An 18,435-nucleotide genomic window follows, 5' to 3' on the forward strand; every position below is an offset into this window, starting at 1 on the left:
AGGACATTTTCAACCAAGGAAGATGGTTGCAAAACTTGGAAATACCTAAGAGGGCAATGAGAAAAGAGTTACATTTCCAATGTGATGCTTAACTACAGTGGGGCAAGGCAAACAAGAGGTTAGCTGCCTTGCTTTTATCTGGCATTTTCAGGCAGACTAATTCAGTGTGGCTGAGAAGCAAGCTGACCTGACTGCTTCTGATGCACCCACCTTATATCTTGATATATAGGTCACTGCGGAACAGTACATTTGGTGCTGAGAAATAAAAGGGCAGTGCCAAAATCTCCACAGAAATGAATGCAGAGCTTATTAAGCTGAAGTCCTGGCAAGCATGAAAAGGTTTGACAGGTAACTTGGTATCTTCTGCTCAGAGAACCTGCTCTTTTAGAGACTATATCCTACTATTTTTTTTAAAATGACCCAACCACCACTTTTCTTAGTGGTGCAGGAGTAGAAGTCTCCAGATGCACCTATTATGATGAGTCTTCTGGGGGTGAAGGGGATGAGGCTAATTTAAGTCCAACTGATTTAATAAAAAAAAAAAAAAAAAAGGAATATTTTTGTGTTAGTGAATCAGAGCAAAATTCTTTAGAGATGCACTTCAGTACTACATGTCAGGCATTTCTCCCTTAAAAGGAACAGGGCAATAATGGGCTTCATCCAAAATCTGTCCAGAGTTACTGACAACCCACTCAGATTTTAACAGACTGACTTGCCCCAGGTCATTCAGCACATCAGTAAGAAGACCAGAAACACAACAACTCCTATCTCATCAGCTGCTAACAAGCAGCTCAGTGCTGAAAGTTAATATAAAAGCGCATGTCTGAATATGACAAAGCCTTAAGACAACACAGAAAAAGCAAGATGAGGAAGGTTTCCCCAGCTTTGCTCAGGTCACTTGCTTAGAGTTTTATTAGTCAAATTAATTCATGATGTCACTTCAAAAGAAGCATACCCAAGAGATGAATTAGGTCCTGAATGAGCAGCAACTCATGAAGCAAGCAAGCAACATTGATCCTTAGTTTGGACTCAATATTGCATAGCTGAAGGTCATTAGATACTGTTTGCTTCCTCCCTGGCTCTTACCACTTGTTCCTGCTGTGGCGTTGGCTGGGCTGCACTTTGCTGCGTCTGTGGAGGTGCTGGAGTCTGTTGCTTTTGCTGAACTGCTGCTACTGCTGTCTTCTGCTGCATTGCTGCCTGCTGGGCCATCATCTGCTGCTGCTGTTGTTGTTGCTGCTGCTGGTAGTAGTTCTGCATAAGCTGCTGCTGTGCTGGCGCTCCCTGCTGCATCACTGGGAACTGGGAAACAACCAGTTGAGATGCTTATTGCAAACTGGGGTGGCCAGAACTCAGGGGCAAGCCACGGGACTGGGTAAAGCCACTGCAAGTGGCAAAAGCAGTAAAAGTTGTGACGGATTGAAGACCACCTGCAGAAGAGCGGTGGAAAATAGCCTGCCAGTCTAATGGTAGATCCTTTCTGTGTTACACCTGTCTGTAGTGGGCTCCAACAGCACACCAGAACACTGTTCTATGGGTGTTCTCCTTTTCCCATTTTTATTCCAAACCTTTCTCCAGGACCGTAAGATTCACCACCCCCTTGCTTCCAACTTATATGCTTTAGGCGGTGACCTGTGCTGCCATAAACACTTCAGTTAAGCATGCATCTCTTACCTAGACAAATCCTACAACTATGGGATTTATCTAACACACAATGTTTTCACAGGCCTCCCTAACACCACTATCTACCACACAAACAGACCTGACCATTAAAAAGGAATGCCAGGTTTCTTATATCACAAAGAGCAGAAAAGAAATTGTACACCTCTACTCATCAGTTAAGTGGCTGACCTCAAGACTTGAAATACTTTGAGCTATAAAAGAAGCAGTGCTGGCTAAGGTTTTATACATGTGCATGACAAAAATATCTCAAGGCCTTCTACACAAACAATTAAAAATGCCAGCCTTGTTTAAGCAAGGAAAATCTTGCTGGAGAACTGGAGATGCATTGGAAAACACCTAAAAACTATGTATAAAACTACCCCCCAAAACACAGAAGTAGAGGACCTGATATAAATGTAAAGATGTGGTCCTGCAGGCCTCTAACATAGGAAATAATGCAACAAACATGGTCATGTTTCTTTCACCTGCTGAGCTTGCATCATCTGTTGCTGCTGGTAATATGCAGCCTGTTGCTGCTGCTGCTGCAGTAGCTGCTGCTTCAAGAAAAGCTGCTGTTGGTGTTGAGGTGTGGCTTGTGGCTGAGCAGAAGGGACTTGGGGCTGTGCGTGTGATGCCTGCTGGGAAGCTGGAGCTTGTTTGGCTTGTGGCTGTGCCGGAGTCTGTTGAGGTGCTGCCTTTTGCTGGGGAACACTTGCAGGGAGGGAAGGCTGACCACTGCCCAAGGCAGCAGGCCCTGCAACTGACGGAAGAAAACAGATCCATCAGAGAGATCAGCACCACATCGCAGCTATACACAGTGCCTGTCAGGAAGGTACTGCACATACAGGAGTCTCACCTTGTGGTTGAATTGCTGCTTGGCTTGTGGGTCGCTTTCTAGGTGTGAGGGCCGGCTGAATGGGTAAAATTCCAGGGTTGGGTTGTGTCTGTCCTGCTTTAGGTCTCTGGCGGGGTGCTATGGACGTCTCTGTTGTAGGAATGGGATCTGTCAGCCTACAAAACAACGTAACAATTAAAATGAGAAAAACACCAGCTGGAGCAGTAAAAGCAGTCCTCGTTAGCCTGAGAGCTGTTACAAGCAGCACACAGTATGGGATAAACACTCATCCATACTTCAGCTGTAAAGGTGATAAAATGATAAAGGTGATATGGTTAGATGCATCCAGATACACCGGTCAACCCTTCCACAAAACTGGAAGCAAAGTAAAATTTAATGGATGCATTCACAACAATTAATCCAACACAATCAGTTTTATCATTTTGCCCATTGTGGTATCTTCTCCTGGAGGACTGTGGGAACTTGTCAAAATCACTCAACTCAAATACTTACTACAACGTACTGTTTAAAGCCACTTAAGAGTTTCAGATAAGCATCCTTATTGTAACCATCATCAGCTCAAGAGCAGCTGGTACCTTTGGGCAGAGTTGTCTGAATTGGCATCTTTAGAAATACCTTAACTTTAGCACATGTATCCCAGAATCAGGTCACTGGGCCTCCTCTGATCCTTGCTCAACATTTGTTGTCCCCCAACAGTGGACTGCAATAGAGCCAAGAAGCTGGGTACTATTGCCCTCTTCTGTGTCTATATTTCTGTGTTACATATCAAGTTGTTCTATCAACGTAAGGGTAGCCGTGTTCAATTATAAAAAGAAACAAATTCCTGGGCCTGACAAACAGGAGAAGAGATGCCCTATTTCAGAGTCTGAAAAAAAAAAAAAAAAAAAAAAAACCACCATTTTTGGAGTGCCCGCTAATGTAATGCTTTGCAGTAAAATAAGGTTTTAAGTTTTGTCCAACAAAATTTATATGTCTCATTACAATACCATAAGCAGAACAAGCAGCAGCAGGAGACAAGAACCACACAGCAGTACAGTGGTTTCTCCACTAATTAGGCTCTTCAGATGGAGGTTGCCTGGGCTCCCCCTATAACCACTGAAGAAATTATATGGCTCGTGCAGAAATCACAGCAATTGCACACAGTAATTACTGGGTCAGGTTATCTGCTGAGGGTCAAACTCAAACAGCCATAGTCCCTGATGCAGTTTCTCAGAAGACTTTCAGAAGACTTGCATTTTTTGGGCCAGTTCCAGGCCCACTTCAGGATAGCTGCAGTCTTTCTCCTGACTTTGCTCTTAGGTACTTTGGGTACTTACTGCCTTAAATGAATCTGTTGTGTCATCCATCCTAAGTGCCTGATAGCAGCAGAAGTTCATGCGATGCCTTCGTTACAAAAAGTCTAGCTGTTGAGTCGTGCTGAGTATTGCCCAAGTCCTCTGTCCTCAGGCACGCAAATTTCCAGTATCTGCATTTTCTGTCTTTCAGATCAATGGATATTTACATCATTGAAGCAGAAGCCTCGGGACTGCAGTGTTTGTCTCAGCGTAAAAATGTAAACCCACAAGGAAGCAGCTAAATACACCAAGTGTCTTTTCTAATAGAAAGCAAAAGACAGCGTATAGTAAAAAGAGAGCACTGTGTGTAATAAACATGCAGTTACCTGGCCTTGGGTTGACTCTTCTTTGCAGCAGCTTCACTTGCTTTGACTGGGTCTGGGAGCTTAGCAGGGATTGTAGAGTTCTGCAGATCCCAAAAATACTAGGTTTAGCGCTTTGAGGGCAAAAAACACACTCAGAAATCATTTGCAAAATCACTACTATGAAGCATGGAGATTGCAGGATCTCCATAGCAGCTATTCCTCATGCTGGATGTAAGACAAACCCCTGCGGTTTGGGAGAGGGAAAAATTCAGTTCAGCTTTTTGACAATCTACTATCCGTGGAATCTGAACATAAAGCTTTATAGTATATCCTGGGTGTTTTACAAGATAACCTGGGAACAATGGCAGCAATAGTTACTAATACAGCTATAAAAACAAGCATAATTACAATGCCTTGTTCATAAAGATCATAAATAACCAACTGGACACATGGAAAAAAAAATAGGTTTCTTCTCATCTGGAAAGAACAAAGTAAGATCTCACGTCACAGATATACATAACACTGAAAAAAAACTTGTCATTTTTCAATTGAAGTCTGTAAAGATAGGTGAAGAAGGAGCAGATGGTTGTGTAAGGTCTGATGTGGTTCAAATGCAAGTTGACTGTTCTCAGCCAGACAGCAGACAAAATCACTATGTTTAAAACCAACTGCAGTGCAAATTACACACGCTATGATGAGTTTGCCTGGAAATCAAGTTGGTTTCACAAGCATGGCCTAATTTTCCATGTTCACATGCAAAAGGTCTCTTGGTTGGCCTCACGCTGTTTACTGGGTGAGGAAGCAAATCGGAAACAGACAGAAGTAAGCAACATATGAATCAAAACCCTGATTTACACACCTCCTTAAAGCAAAAACAAACAAGCAAACAACAACAACAACAAAAACAACAGCATTGTTAATCACAAAAAATGAAATAGAGTCTCCTGACTAGAGACCAGGGGAATAATATGGCAATATCCTCAGTACTTAGCAAGTGTCATCCCCAGCCTCCCTACACATAGCCCTATATCAGTCTACTACTTTGCTACTCACCTGGACGTTCTGGACCGGGCATTCCTTCTTTGCCAATTTGAATGCAAAGTAGGAGACCTGATAAATATCAGGTCTCTTATCAGGGTCTGGTTCAAGCATATACCCTTTAAAACATAAAGATGTTAACATCAGAGCAGTAGAACAGATTCGCAGTCAGAGCTACAGCTGTAGCATAAGCAGATGCTAACAGGGTACCTTGCCTCTTTCAAAGCACCTATTCAATGGTCAGGAGGACCGAGCTGATCATTACTGTCAGCTGAGAAAGGGGCTAGATGGCCAGGCAGGATGGACCAAGAAATATTTTCCAACACAAGCTATGCATAATTTCATAGCTGCAATTGAAAGCTCAAAGCAAGGAGCGGGAAAAGCAACCCTGCTTGGTCAGGGAATAGTGTTGGTTTTGACCTCTGCATTTCCAAGTGAACACACGGGAAAAGAGCTTGATCCAACCCTGGTGTGTTAGTGGGGCATACCATTGCCTTTGCATAAGGCAAGAAAATACCGGACTGCTTTGAAAACACATCCAATTCTGCTACACAAGATTATAGCAAATAAATAAATAAATAAATAAATCAAACGCTGTACTAAAAACAAGAGAGCTGCCCCAGCTTTGCCAAGAGTAATGCATTGTACCCTTAATTACACATTCACTCTAGGCAGTAGGTTATTTATAAATCATTTCAGTTCTGTTTCTCAATTCACAGAAGACGAATTCTTATCGCTAGTCTAAGTCACTGTGGTTCTTTTCAGCTCCTTATCCAAACAGATTTATTACTGGAGAAATACGTTTCTGCATAAATAGGCTTATTGTGCAAGTTTCTGTAGACTCTTAAACCAAGTGGTTGCCTGTTTTCCTTCCTTTTCAGAGTTCACTACAGCCCAGCCAAATAGAAATCTTTGTTGTAACTGGCTTTTGAAGAGTGATCTCCCAAGCTACTAGAAGATGATTTTATCCATCCCTGTGTGCAAACAAGTCTCGTATAAGATGAGCAGCACCAATTTTTTTTTGCTGTGGGAGCAAGGAATATAAAAACAAAATGCTATTTTTCAAAGCTCTGTAGAAGTAGATTATGCCACTGTCAGAGATACACTCACGGATGAGGCAGTGCATGTCTTGTGAATGCCGAGAATTATCTGGAATGGTGAAATTGCCATCACAGATTGCCACCTGACTCTCCCCAAACGGCAAGGTGAAGTAACACAACTTATACAGCAAACAGCCGAGTGCCTAAAGAGAGAGAACAGAGCCAGTGATTTAACAAACTGAAGCAAAGCAGGGAATCACACAACTCAAATACCATTGAAGATAACATGAAAAGTACTCTAGCTTGTTCAATCACAGTGGTCCTGCATGACCTCAAGCCTACATTTTAACATCCCTCTGGTCGACTGAAAACATAGTTATATGAGAAGATACATACATGAAGAGCTCTCCCTCACTAAGCTGAGATACCGTAGGCAGTGGGGATCAGATGAGTAGCACCACAGACAACCCACAGTTCCACATAGCAGTGTGCATAGCACAACCCTTCTCATTAAACTGGCAAAGCCTGAGGTGTACTAAGAACAGAACAGAAGCAGGTATAAAGGTTAGACAGACATCAGGAAGAGGGTTCTTCACCAAGAAGGTGGTTGCACACTGGAACAGGCTCCCCAGTGAAGTAGTCACTGCACTAAGCCTGTCTGAATTTAATAAGTGTTTGGACTGTGCACTTAGTCGTATGGTCTAAAATTTTGGGTAGACCTGTGTGGTGCCAGGAGTTGGAGTCGATGATCCTTATGGGTCCCTTCGAACTCGGGATATTCTATGATTCTGTGGTTCTATAAGCAAGATCTCCAAATCTACACAAACCTTACACTGGTATATGTTACTACACAGAAGATTTTTTTTCTATTCTGAATATACTGAGCATAAAAAAAAGCATTTAGCAAAATATGTCATCCATCATCCTTATACTTTATTCTGACAAAAACCAAATAATACTGGTTACCAAGCTTAAGCTGTACCAGTTCACACAACCTTTCAACCCATTATAGTTGTGTACCAGAGAGGTATACAGATATGTCTGCAGGCTGCTAGGTTCTATCATTGTTCCATCTATTGCCAGGCTGCTTTTGACAGCAAGAAGAACCACCTATCTGAAAAATCTGAAAATAAAATGAAAATTTTGCACAAACAGTTAATTATGAAATACTGCCACCATCCCAAAGAGGAGAGGGGGAACACATTTCCTAATCCTAAGCAACTCATCATCTGCTTGTATTTTTTGTCATAGGATTTCACAATGAAATGACACTATAGTTTAAAATAACCTCAATGAAATTTGAGGAAAGAGAGATTACGAGCAGGACAGCCACAGCAATAGGCCCTAAAGTTGAGGCCCCACTGTGTGCAACACTGCATGCTTGTTTGGAAACACTCAGCAGGTCACGTGAAGAGAATTCCTTCCACATCAGGAAGAGGAGGACAGTTTGAGCATCTGCATCTCTACCCCTCCCCATTATCACAAGGAGTGCAAACCCTGGGCTCTCCTCTAGCTGCCTCTGAGGCCCTGACAATCTTTTCACACTGTTACAGCTGTGACCTCCCCTCTCTAGTCTCAGCAAGGCAAGTGACCCAACACTGGTACAGGGCCCAGTTCCCCAAACCTCCTGCTGAACTCAGCAGTGCAAGAGCCCCATAGGAGCTGCTACATTCCTGACTCTTGACTGAGCTCACAGATAGGATGGAGGACTCTTCCCAGCAGATGCCGTGCCAGCAATTTTGCCTCTTGCACATGCAGACACACAATTACTGAGGACACATTAAACCTCTCCTTATACTGCTTCCGCTCTGTTATTTCCCAGCTCGGGGCTTTAGAAATTATACAAACACACTCTGAAATAGCATTTTAAACAGAAAACTCTTTTGCTGACTTGCCACTACACTAGAGACAGCACAGGCTTTTTTCCACCTCCATCACAACTAAAAGCAAGCCTACCATCTACTAGGTTATCCAGTAATTTAACCAGTAATCCAGGTGCACTTTGCTTTCAACATGAACACCACAGCAAGACTGCACTAATCATTAGAAACAGCAGTGCAAAAGCTCGGTCTTTGTCTGGGTTTGACAACACTGAGCTGCATTACAATGTCCAGGAGAAGCATACTGTTATTTCTTGGGGAAGGTCTATTTTTTCATTTTCTATCTTCTTATGACCAGTGACTTTAATTACACATGCCTGCCCAACCAAGGCACAAGAAGTCACAAGACCCTGAATTTTCTGTTTTAATTGTTTTATGACATGAAATCAGGTTTGCATCGTTCAACCCTAACATTTCATACATCTCTATATTAAAACCACATGTAAGACAGCATGCAAAGAACCAATCATGTTTTATTCACAAACCAGCCCATTTAGCAGTAACTTATCAGAAGTGTCAAGCAGAGGAACTCTTCATTCAGGAATTGTCTCGTCTTTTATGAAAACTAGGTTAGTCCAAGCCAGAAAGTTACTCTGTCATTATGATACAGAAATCAAGCTGCAGCCTGATTTTATGTTAACTGGGTTTTATACATACCCATATGTCTGCTTTTGTAGTAATAAGTTTGCCACTATACAGGTTGACCATTTCTGGTGCTCTGTAGGATAACGTAGTGTACCTGTCAAAAAAAGATCCATCAGTGAGTTCAAAATTGATAGCAGAAGCATTTCCACTATCCCACATTTTAAAATAGTTCAAAATTCATTCTTTCCCTATTTGTTTTAGGGCAAATATTAAACATAAATGATTTATTTTTTTTAGATCAATAACAGCTTCTGCTGCATGCCTCTAACTAGAAAACATTGACCACTGCAAACCATCCTGGGAAACCAAAGCAATAGCAAAGATCCTTTCTACAGCAAGAAATTTACTCACAAAACAGGACAGTCATTTTAAGAACTAAAACAGAAACTTTCAAGTATTCAGAATATTAACAAAGTCAGTAGTCAAATGTCCTCTGCAATGTTGTTACTGCTGGGGCTTTGGCCAACCTACAAATATTGTAACTGGATACATGGTTCCTAATAAGTAGACTTCCATTCCAGGATTCCAAATTTGAGTCACTGTGGACACAGGAAAGGTTATTTTGGAGCTCAAACTGGAAGTAGAGTCTGACACATTTTAGCAAGTTACTAGGGCTTTAAAAGATAGAGACAGTTTGAGATTCTTGCAGACCTACTGGTAGGAAGAAACCTTGTAATTTCTGCTGTAGCACCTTCCATGCTATTTGGCTTGATCACAAGAAAGCATTGCTAAGGGCAAAGTTTTTGTAGGCTTATTAATAAGCATACAAATATGACATTCCGAAGGGACTGCAAAGCGATACTAAGAGAGCTCTGAAAACTTCAGTCAAGCACGTCTAGGAAATCCATGCACTTATAATTGAATCCCAACAAAAAGGAAGCATTTGCACCCACTTCTAACACACTGCTTTCTAGCCAGAGCATTGCACTAACAGTGCTGGAAAGTACACAGCAGAGATGCTGTTAAAGCTCAAGCAAGAGCAAGGACATGGTATCAGGTCCATCCCTGACCTAGGCCCTACTGGACTATGAGTTGAGTTCCCTTTTTAAAAGCTTATCTAGGCACACCTCACTGTAACCACTCTAGCTGGGGCAAAAGGAGCCAAATTAAATACCTCAAGATCCATCCACTTTCTACAGAGAGCTGAGAAACTGGGCCAATGTCACTGTAGGGTTTTAACATGAGCAGCCCATGGAGGACAGGCATTTTGTCATTTGCTATGTTTGCAGTTCAAAGAAACCAAGATAGATGAGAGACAGCCAGACAGATTCCACATGTAACCAAGCATGTCACTATCTTATCAAGGTGGGCAACTTCCGTGCATTGTTATACTCAGCCTTTCAGGTCTAGGGTAATTACATCAAGCTCTGAGCTTTATTGTTTCACCTTTCCCTGGCCTCTAGCAGGTCCCTCTATGCAGCACCATCCAACCTGCTACAACAGGCAAGAGTAAAATCTAGTCCCTGTACACAGAAGAATTACCCTTCAAATTATGTCCAAGCTGAAAAAAAAAAAAAAGCACTTACTTTTTGATCTCTTCCTCTACCGCATTCACCCCTTCTGTCTGAGGGTTCTGGAATTTGTTAGTAGCACTTCCAAAGTCACACAGGACATAGTGGCCACGGTCATGCAGCAGGATATTTTCAACCTATAAGCATTGAAGACACATACAAAAAACACTCCATTAGGCAAAAAATAAAATAAAAAAAGCACTTGTTTTCTTTAGATGACCCGGGATGTCTTTAGATGACCCAGGATGTTTCAGTGCCTGAAAACGTATCAGACATGTCAGACAAGTGCATAACATGACAGCAAAGAAAATATGCATCAAAACTATCACACCTCCTAAAATAGAAGTCAAATCATGGAAGCATAGTTATAACACTGCCTTCCATCCTGCCACATTTCCTTTCTCCTTCTCTTTCATTCTCTTTCTGTGAACACATCACTCTGACTCTTTAAAGACTACTGTGTGCTTCAGGATAAGAACTGCATGTTTCTGTGTCTTCAGTGCCTGACTTCCCTCAGCCAATATAGTGCACAGTCTGCAATCTGAACTTGGGACAGCTAGTACAAGCTCTCCACAGCTTTATAATGAACTACACCCCTCACTGTCTAGTGGAGAAGAACGGATGCTAAAGGATGACAACACACACTTCCATACTTCATGAAATTAGCATACAACTCCATTTTTTCCCCCTGCAGTTCACTTGTCACTTAGGGATTTATTTATAACAAACTTAAGCTTATGCTCACACTTCAGCTGCTTTTTATCACATTGAATACCCCACAGTCCCTAAACAATGATTGCATCAGCAGAGGTTCCTCCAGGATGCTGAAAATATGACCCCGTTCTTTGAAATACTATTTGACAGTTTGAAACAAGCACCAGTACACTGAAACAAGTACCTGTGGTAGCTAAAAATCCGTGGAGTCATTGCCTTTCTCCTAAATACTTCCCCTTAATCATGCATTAACAAAAATCTGCTGTGTATTCTCCTAAGAAAGCAATCCAAATATTATGATACTGACACAAGGCATGGAAAACCTGGGATCAGTTATTTGCTTTGGCAAATCACCTCTACATTCCAGTTTCTCATCTATACAGTAGCATTAACATCACATTCTCTCTAGGGAATATTGAAAATAAATACTTTAAAAATTGTCTAAGTCAAAGCTAAATGCTCAGATACAACAAGAAAACATACTGATTCGATATTAAAAACAAACAAAACCACAAAAGCATCACATAAGTAGTCACTAACAAAGTCTTTTTGCAATAGACCTCCCCATCAAGGACAATCTTTACAAAAAGGAAAGAAAATGAAGGAGTCAGCCTTTTAAGCATCAGAAAACCCAGCCAAATTAGAGCAGCTGATGGGGAAAATGCTGGCTCAAACCAAGGGTTAAACAACACCCCTTGCCTTCTCTGCCATCCATCTGCTTTGAACAAACCCTTTCACACAGATGTTCTCCCTAGCAGATCAACACTGACAATGTTATTCCCCATTCCCTTCAAACACGCTGCAAACGTTTCCAGAAGATTCCTTCCACTTTATTTGTCTGAAAAGTCTGACATGACTTCTCATTGCTAGCTTTATTAAAAATTAGCACTGGAATATTCAGCAAGCAGGCTTGATCAGTAAATAACAGAGAATAAAAAAAAAAAAAAAAAAAAAGTACTAAAGCAGCAGAGCAGAGTTCCTGAATTACTGCTACAGGCTGCAGGGCCAGAGGAGCCTGTCTGTTACAGACAAGACGGAGGTGCCTTTTTCCAGTCAAAGACCCAGAAAAATCTGTCCAATTTTCTGCACTTCTGAGTGCTTACAACTTCAGCTGTGATCTTGAAAGTGCCTGACATATACAAAATCAGATTTGGACTCCAAATAAAAATCTGTAAGGGAAAGCTATGAGTCGACCTAAGAACATATCTGTTCTGCTACAAAATGTAGTAAGTTTTCGTTATCACTCTCTGAAACAAATGCTAACTTGTGCTAAAACCAAGTGGTAAAAGAAACTGCATAACCATAGACAGGCAAGGGATAAGACTTTCCTCAACTAGCAAAATCAACACACTTCATCCTCTCATAACCACAACTTCTAAGACGGGTATGTCTAAGGGCAGGTAGTGATTTGGGAGGGTTGCATAATTGAGGTGCCCTTGCCCTTTCTGACTGCTTCCCAGCACCTACAGGTTTGTCTAAAGATGTTTCAGTTTCTCTTTCTCCCCAGCACTATTCAATACATACTTCCAAAAGCTTATTTAGCATTTCAGAGCAAAAAGATGAATGCAACATGACATCTATGAGCACTAACTGACTTTGACATGTGCTGCTTTTTTAAACATGGTCAATACCAGGATATGCCATCAGAGGACCGAGTAATTTTACAGATCACACAGAACAGAGCTGTCCAAACGAATTCCAAGCAGAGGTTTGTTGGTGGCACCAGGCAAGAACCTGACATTACAAAGGAGCATAATAAAGAAGGCACAGAGATCAGAGCAGCACAGCATAACGGTCTTGTCATACCACAGAGAAGTGCAACACTAGCAAGATTCCTGATAAAATGAAAACAGAAGAAACTAAATCCTCAGCATAAGAGTACAACATTCTAGTTATTTCAGAAAGTATAGAAAGCAAAGGAGAAGGGTGTTTTGATCAACCTCCTCTGTGCTAATTGACATAGGATTTTGCTGTATCTCACTGTGTTTCTTTTACAAGAAAAGTCAGCCAGTTATCTACTCCTGGAACCAGATGGTTTCAAACTAGCAGAAGCATCACAGGTAGAAGTGAAAAGCTCAGAGATGTAAAAACTAAGCTGAGCTCTAAGCTGCTGCTTTAAAACAAAGTGAGCTATTGGATATGAGACAGGAAAGACAAGGTTAAATGTGAAACAAGTTATGCAGACAACTGCCACCAGATATGGGGTACTCGTTTAAATCATTATCATTGCCACTAGATAAATTCTTCCACCCCTTCCACCTCACTAAATACAACTCCCTCCAGGGTCTGACAGTTTTCTCTAGACAGATTCCAACACAGAAGCAGAGACTGCACAGCCAGGGAAATACAACAGACAGTCAAAAGGCTTGGTCATTTGTTCTTTGCTGTTAAAAGGCCCAAACTAGAGGCACAGGAAGCATTCTTACTCCAGTGAGAGAGGAACAAAAATAAACTTTAGGTAATGCCCTGCAGCATCGGTGGCCTATTAACCCCGAGGCTGAGGAAAATAGCTGCAAGAACAAGCAAAGGTCAGTACATGATGCAAGCCTACTGCCTTGTTTACACAGCCTATATGTGGGTCTAACTACAGTAGAGGTATCTGAGATGTTCCAAATTTTATATTTTTCTCAGGAAAATGTGGAATCAGTGTACACTTGTGTTGTGGCAATCACAGCAAATGAAACTAACCAGCACATTCCTGTACAGTATATCATTCAGCTGTAAGCACACAGGTGCACACCGACACACCTCCTGATAGTTAACAGGTCAGGAATGAAAACCTTATACATGAACACAGGGGCTAGGTACCATCTTTTTCACGACAACAGGTCATTCTGCTTCAGAAAAAGCCTGCTGGATTAACTCAAAATCAAGGTCACAAAGTAATAGAGCTGAATTTGACTGAAAGGGCTTAAAGACTATTCATGAATCTCTTCTGCTGGCAGACCCCTCAGGGCAAGAACCTCCACTGTTAAGAGTAAAATCAAAGAGCTGGAAGGCAGAAAAAGTCTGTCTACAAAGTCAACATTTTCCTGTTCTTCGATAGGTGATTGTCCCTGGCTCTGCCCCTGTGAAGCCTCCCTTGGAGTGCTGCGTCCAGGTCTGGGGCCCCCATCACAGAAAGGATGTGGGGCTCTTAGAGCAGGTCCAGAGGAGGGCCAAAAAGTTGATCAGAGGGATGGAGCACCTCTCCTATAAAGAAAGGCTGAGAAAGCTGGGGCTGTTCAGCCTAAAGAGGAGAAAGCTTCAGGGAGACCTCATTGCAGCTTTTCAGTACTTGAAGGGGGCTTATTAAAAAAAAGAGAGCAACTTTTTGCTCAGGCAGGCAATGATGGAATGAGGGGGGAGTGGTTTTAAACTGAAAGAGGGGAGACCTAGATTAGAGGTTAAGAGGAATTTCTTCACTCAGATGGTGGCAAGGCACTGGAACAGGATGTCCCAAGAAACTGTAGATGCTCCAATCTGTGGAGGTATTCAAGACCAGGTTAGACAAGGCCCTGAGCAACCTAATCTAATGGATTGCATTGTTGCCCATGGCAGTGGGGTTGGAACTAAGTGATCTTTAAGGTCTCTTCCAACCCAAGGCGCTCTATGAAAACATGTCTTAAAACAGAGAAAAGCCAGGTCTCTAACCTCAGGCACAAATTACCAACGAGTTTTTTTTTGTTGTTGTTGTTGTTTTTTAAACAAAAAAAAAGAAAAAAAAGGAAGGATTTGAAGCTAAAAACATAATAGCAGGAGTTAATGTCAACTGAAGATGCTCTTGCTCCTAAGCCTTATTCTCTCACCCCAACTTTCCTTGCCTGTTCAAATTTCTGGAAGATGTCCATAGGCTTAAATTCAGTCCTCAAATCCATGGGACTCCACCCATTTCACAGCACTCTAGAAAAACAGATGTCAGACTTGTTTCATACATTCAAACTAACTGAGCAATGGGGTCATGATCATTTGAAACACACTAAAGCATACCAGACCCTGAGGATTTTTTCCCCTGCGCTGCCTGGTTGTTCTTAGCACACAAGTCTTTTGCTCCTATAAAACAATAGCCAGCAGCATGAAACAAGCATCTGTTGAGGGCTCTGAAAGCAGACTGACCCACAAAGCACATCTGAATTTCAAACGTACAGCCAAGAAGAAGGCTTGCGTGAATATATTATTAATGCATTTTATGATCTAGTTGAGAAGAAAAGGGAAGGTCTTTTTGTGTTTGATTATAGGTGTGGGATTTTTCAAAAGCTCTCCCTGCTAGCTTTGCTTTGTTCCCATCTGAGTGCACAGAGCATTAGAATTCGCTTGCACGGTCAACAGCTAGAGACCAGTTTCAAAAGCTTCTAAGAAGTCCTGACCCAAGGCCAACATCTCTGGGGTGATCCTTTTAATGTGGGTCCAGGAAACGGATTTACAGCACACTTTTTGTGAACTACCTTATAATATCAACAGCATTTCAGGTGGTAGAAAGTCACTGTGAATAATTCATCAGATACATTCTGGCACATCTGTGCAAACAGAATTATTCAAATATTTGTGTTTATAAAGTAGATCTATAGATGGCAAACATACAGTAAGCCACAACGAGAGACATTTTTTCCCCCCAAATCTTCCAAGAGAGAGAGGCATTTATACCCAACTTTCCCTTATTACTAAGGACAGAAACATAGGACCAGCTTTCAAAGCCTGTCTGCCATGGTGTAAGCATGCACATGCTCTCCTGTATTACTGCAGTCTATAACTCACCTTCAGATCCCTGTGGATTATTGGTGTTTTACACTGATGCAGCCTCGCTACAGCTTCACAGGTGTCACAAAAGATCTGCAGGACCTCATTCTCAGTGAAACCTGTCTGCAGGCGTTGGTTCATGAGGTTCACCACCTGCCCTCCTGAGGAGAAAAACGCCAAGAATGAGAGCAAGTGTGCCAAATCGGATCCAGTCTTGTCCAAGCCCCAGTCCTACCAGACCTACTTTGTCTTAGACTGCTCACTGAACTGTGGCTGCACAGTCAGCACACAACATTCATGAGTTCAAATTCAAAGTTTGTAACAAGCTTCTCTCTCTCCCCCGCTCCCCAACCTCCCCACGAGGTTTTTGGGAACCTGCTTCGTCATCTTGTTTAATTTTCTTTCCTCTTCGCCTAAATCCAAGGGGATTTTTCACATCTGCCAGCAGACGACGCATCTTATTTTGTCTTTGGACTACGCTTCAACAGCAGCAAGTTACCTTCTAAGGCCCTCATCACCTCGCTGTGTTAACACTGAAATATAATTCTGAATAAGCAATGTTTTTTCTTTCGTCCTCAAAAGTAAAAGTTTTTGTCAGACTAGATGAATATAATGCTGAATGTGGGGCACCCACAGTCCACAAAACAGTCTGCAAGAGGGAGGAAAAAGACTCCATAAAACATACGTTACTAAGTAGTTTGGCCAAAATCATAGACTGGCAAAATCTGTCTGTACAAGTGGAACCTTCCACATTTGTTACTCTTTGAATGAGTCCTGGATTTGCCTCAACTTTGAGATTCTCTTGCTGTCAAGGATTTAAAAAAAAAAAAAAAAAAATCCACAGAGAAGTTCTTCCCCCTCTAAACATCTTCAATACGCAGAGGGGAGAAAAAACAAACAAAACACAACAGTACATTTCTGAACCATTGGCAAAGGGAACTGTATTGTTTAACATAAGTGTTGGAAAACTTCATAACCAAGGTACAAAAGCTCTAAAGAAAAGCTGAGCCCAATAAGTAGTACAGCTGTGAATATTTTGCGCTCAAAATGAGTGCAGTTCTGCACATAAAGATGCATTAACTTGGTTTAAGCAGCTGTTCATCACAGACTGAGAGTAACGAGGGGAAATTCAATATATCACAGAATGCTAGGGATCGGAAGGGACCTTTAAAGACCATCTAGTCCAATCCCCCTGCTGGAGCAGGGACACCTAGATCAGGTCACACAGGAACACGTCCAGGTGGGTTTTGAATGTCTCCAGAGAAGAAGACTTCACAACCCCCCAGGGCAGCCTGTTCCAGAGTTCTGTCAGCCTCACTGTAAAAAAGCTTTGTCTCATATTTAAGCGGAACCTCCTATGTTCCAGCTTGCACCCATTGCCCCTTGTCCTATGACTGGATGTCAGCCAGAAGAGCCTGGCTGCATCCTCCTGACACCCACTCTTTACAGATTTCTAAACATGAATAAGGTCATCCCTCAGTCTCCTCTTCTCCAAGCTAAAGAGGCACAGTTCCCTCAGCCTTTCCTCATAAGGGAGATGCTCCACTCCCTTAATCATTCTCGTTGTTCTGTGCTGGACTCTCTCAAACAGTTCCCTGTCCTTCTTGAACTGAGGGGCCCAGAACTGGCTGCAATATACTAGATGTGGTCTCACCAGGGAAGAGTAGAGGGGGAGGAGAATCTCTCTTGACTTACTAATCATACCCCTTCTCATACACCCCAGAATATCATCGGCCTTCTTGGCCACAAGGGCACAGTGCTGGCTCATGGTCATCCAACTGTCCACCAGGACCCCCCTTCACTGCTTTCCAGCAGGGCACCCCAACTTATCTTGGTGTCTGGAGTTGTTCTTGCCCAGATGCAGGACTCTACACTTGACCTCATTATATTTCATTAAACTTCTCCCCACCCAATTCTCCAACCTGTTGAGGTCCCACTGGATGGCAGCACAGCCTCCTGGAGTGTCAGCCACTCCTTCCTGTTCAGTGTCATCAGCAAACTTGCTGACAGTGCACTCTGTTTCCTCATCCAAGTTGCTGATGAATATATTGAACAATGCTGGTGCTAGTACTGACCCTTGAGGGTCCACTAGCTACAGGTCTCCAGCTTGATTCCATCCCATTGACCACAACCCTCTGGCTTCTTTTCTTCAGGCAGTTCACCTCACTACCCAATTGTCCAGACCACACATCCTCAGTTTAGCTGTGAGGATGCTGTGGGAGACTGTGTCAAAAGCTTTACTGAAATCAAGATAGTCACGTCCACTGCTTTACACCATCATCCCTCCACCTGGTTACGTCTTCATAAAAGGCTATCAGGTTGATTAAGCATGACTTCCCCTTGGTGAAGCCATGCTGACTGCCCCTAATACCCTCTTATCCTTGATACGCCTAGAGACAGAGCCAAGGACAAGTTGTTCCATCACCTTACCAGGGATGGAGGTGAGGTTGACCGGCCTATAGTTACTTGAGTCCTCCTTCTTGCCCTTTTTGAAGACTGGAGTGACATTTGTTTTCCTCCAGTCCTCAGGCATCTCTCCCGATGCACATGACTTACCAAAGATGATTGAGAGTGGCCTAGCAATGACTTCCGCCAGCTCCCTCAACACCCATGGGTGCATCCCATCAGGACCCATGGACTTATGGATGTACAAATTGCTTAATTGGTCCTTAACCCAGTCCTCATTAACTGAGGCAAACTCTTCCTTTATCCTGATTTCCTCTGGGACCTCAGA

General features: G+C 42.4%; 1 protein-coding gene across 4 annotated transcripts in view; it reads right to left on the reverse strand.

The window, feature by feature from the left end:
* Window positions 1–18,435, reverse strand: part of AAK1 (AP2 associated kinase 1) — an 87,005-nt gene that overhangs the window by 37,756 nt on the left and 30,814 nt on the right. For all 4 annotated transcript variants that reach the window (XM_032204077.1, XM_032204076.1, XM_032204078.1 and 1 more), the window contains exons 5-13: window positions 15,720–15,862; window positions 10,287–10,408; window positions 8,773–8,854; window positions 6,306–6,438; window positions 5,211–5,314; window positions 4,179–4,258; window positions 2,519–2,673; window positions 2,148–2,422; window positions 1,087–1,302 (exon numbers count right to left, since the gene is read on the reverse strand). In XM_032204077.1, coding sequence (XP_032059968.1) covers window positions 1,087–1,302; window positions 2,148–2,422; window positions 2,519–2,673; window positions 4,179–4,258; window positions 5,211–5,314; window positions 6,306–6,438; window positions 8,773–8,854; window positions 10,287–10,408; window positions 15,720–15,862 — 1,310 coding nt within the window. The remainder of the gene's footprint in view (window positions 1–1,086; window positions 1,303–2,147; window positions 2,423–2,518; window positions 2,674–4,178; window positions 4,259–5,210; window positions 5,315–6,305; window positions 6,439–8,772; window positions 8,855–10,286; window positions 10,409–15,719; window positions 15,863–18,435) is intronic.

The sequence above is a fragment of the Aythya fuligula genome, chromosome 27 (genome assembly GCF_009819795.1).
Source record: "Aythya fuligula isolate bAytFul2 chromosome 27, bAytFul2.pri, whole genome shotgun sequence".
Taxonomy (NCBI): Eukaryota; Metazoa; Chordata; class Aves; order Anseriformes; family Anatidae; genus Aythya; species Aythya fuligula.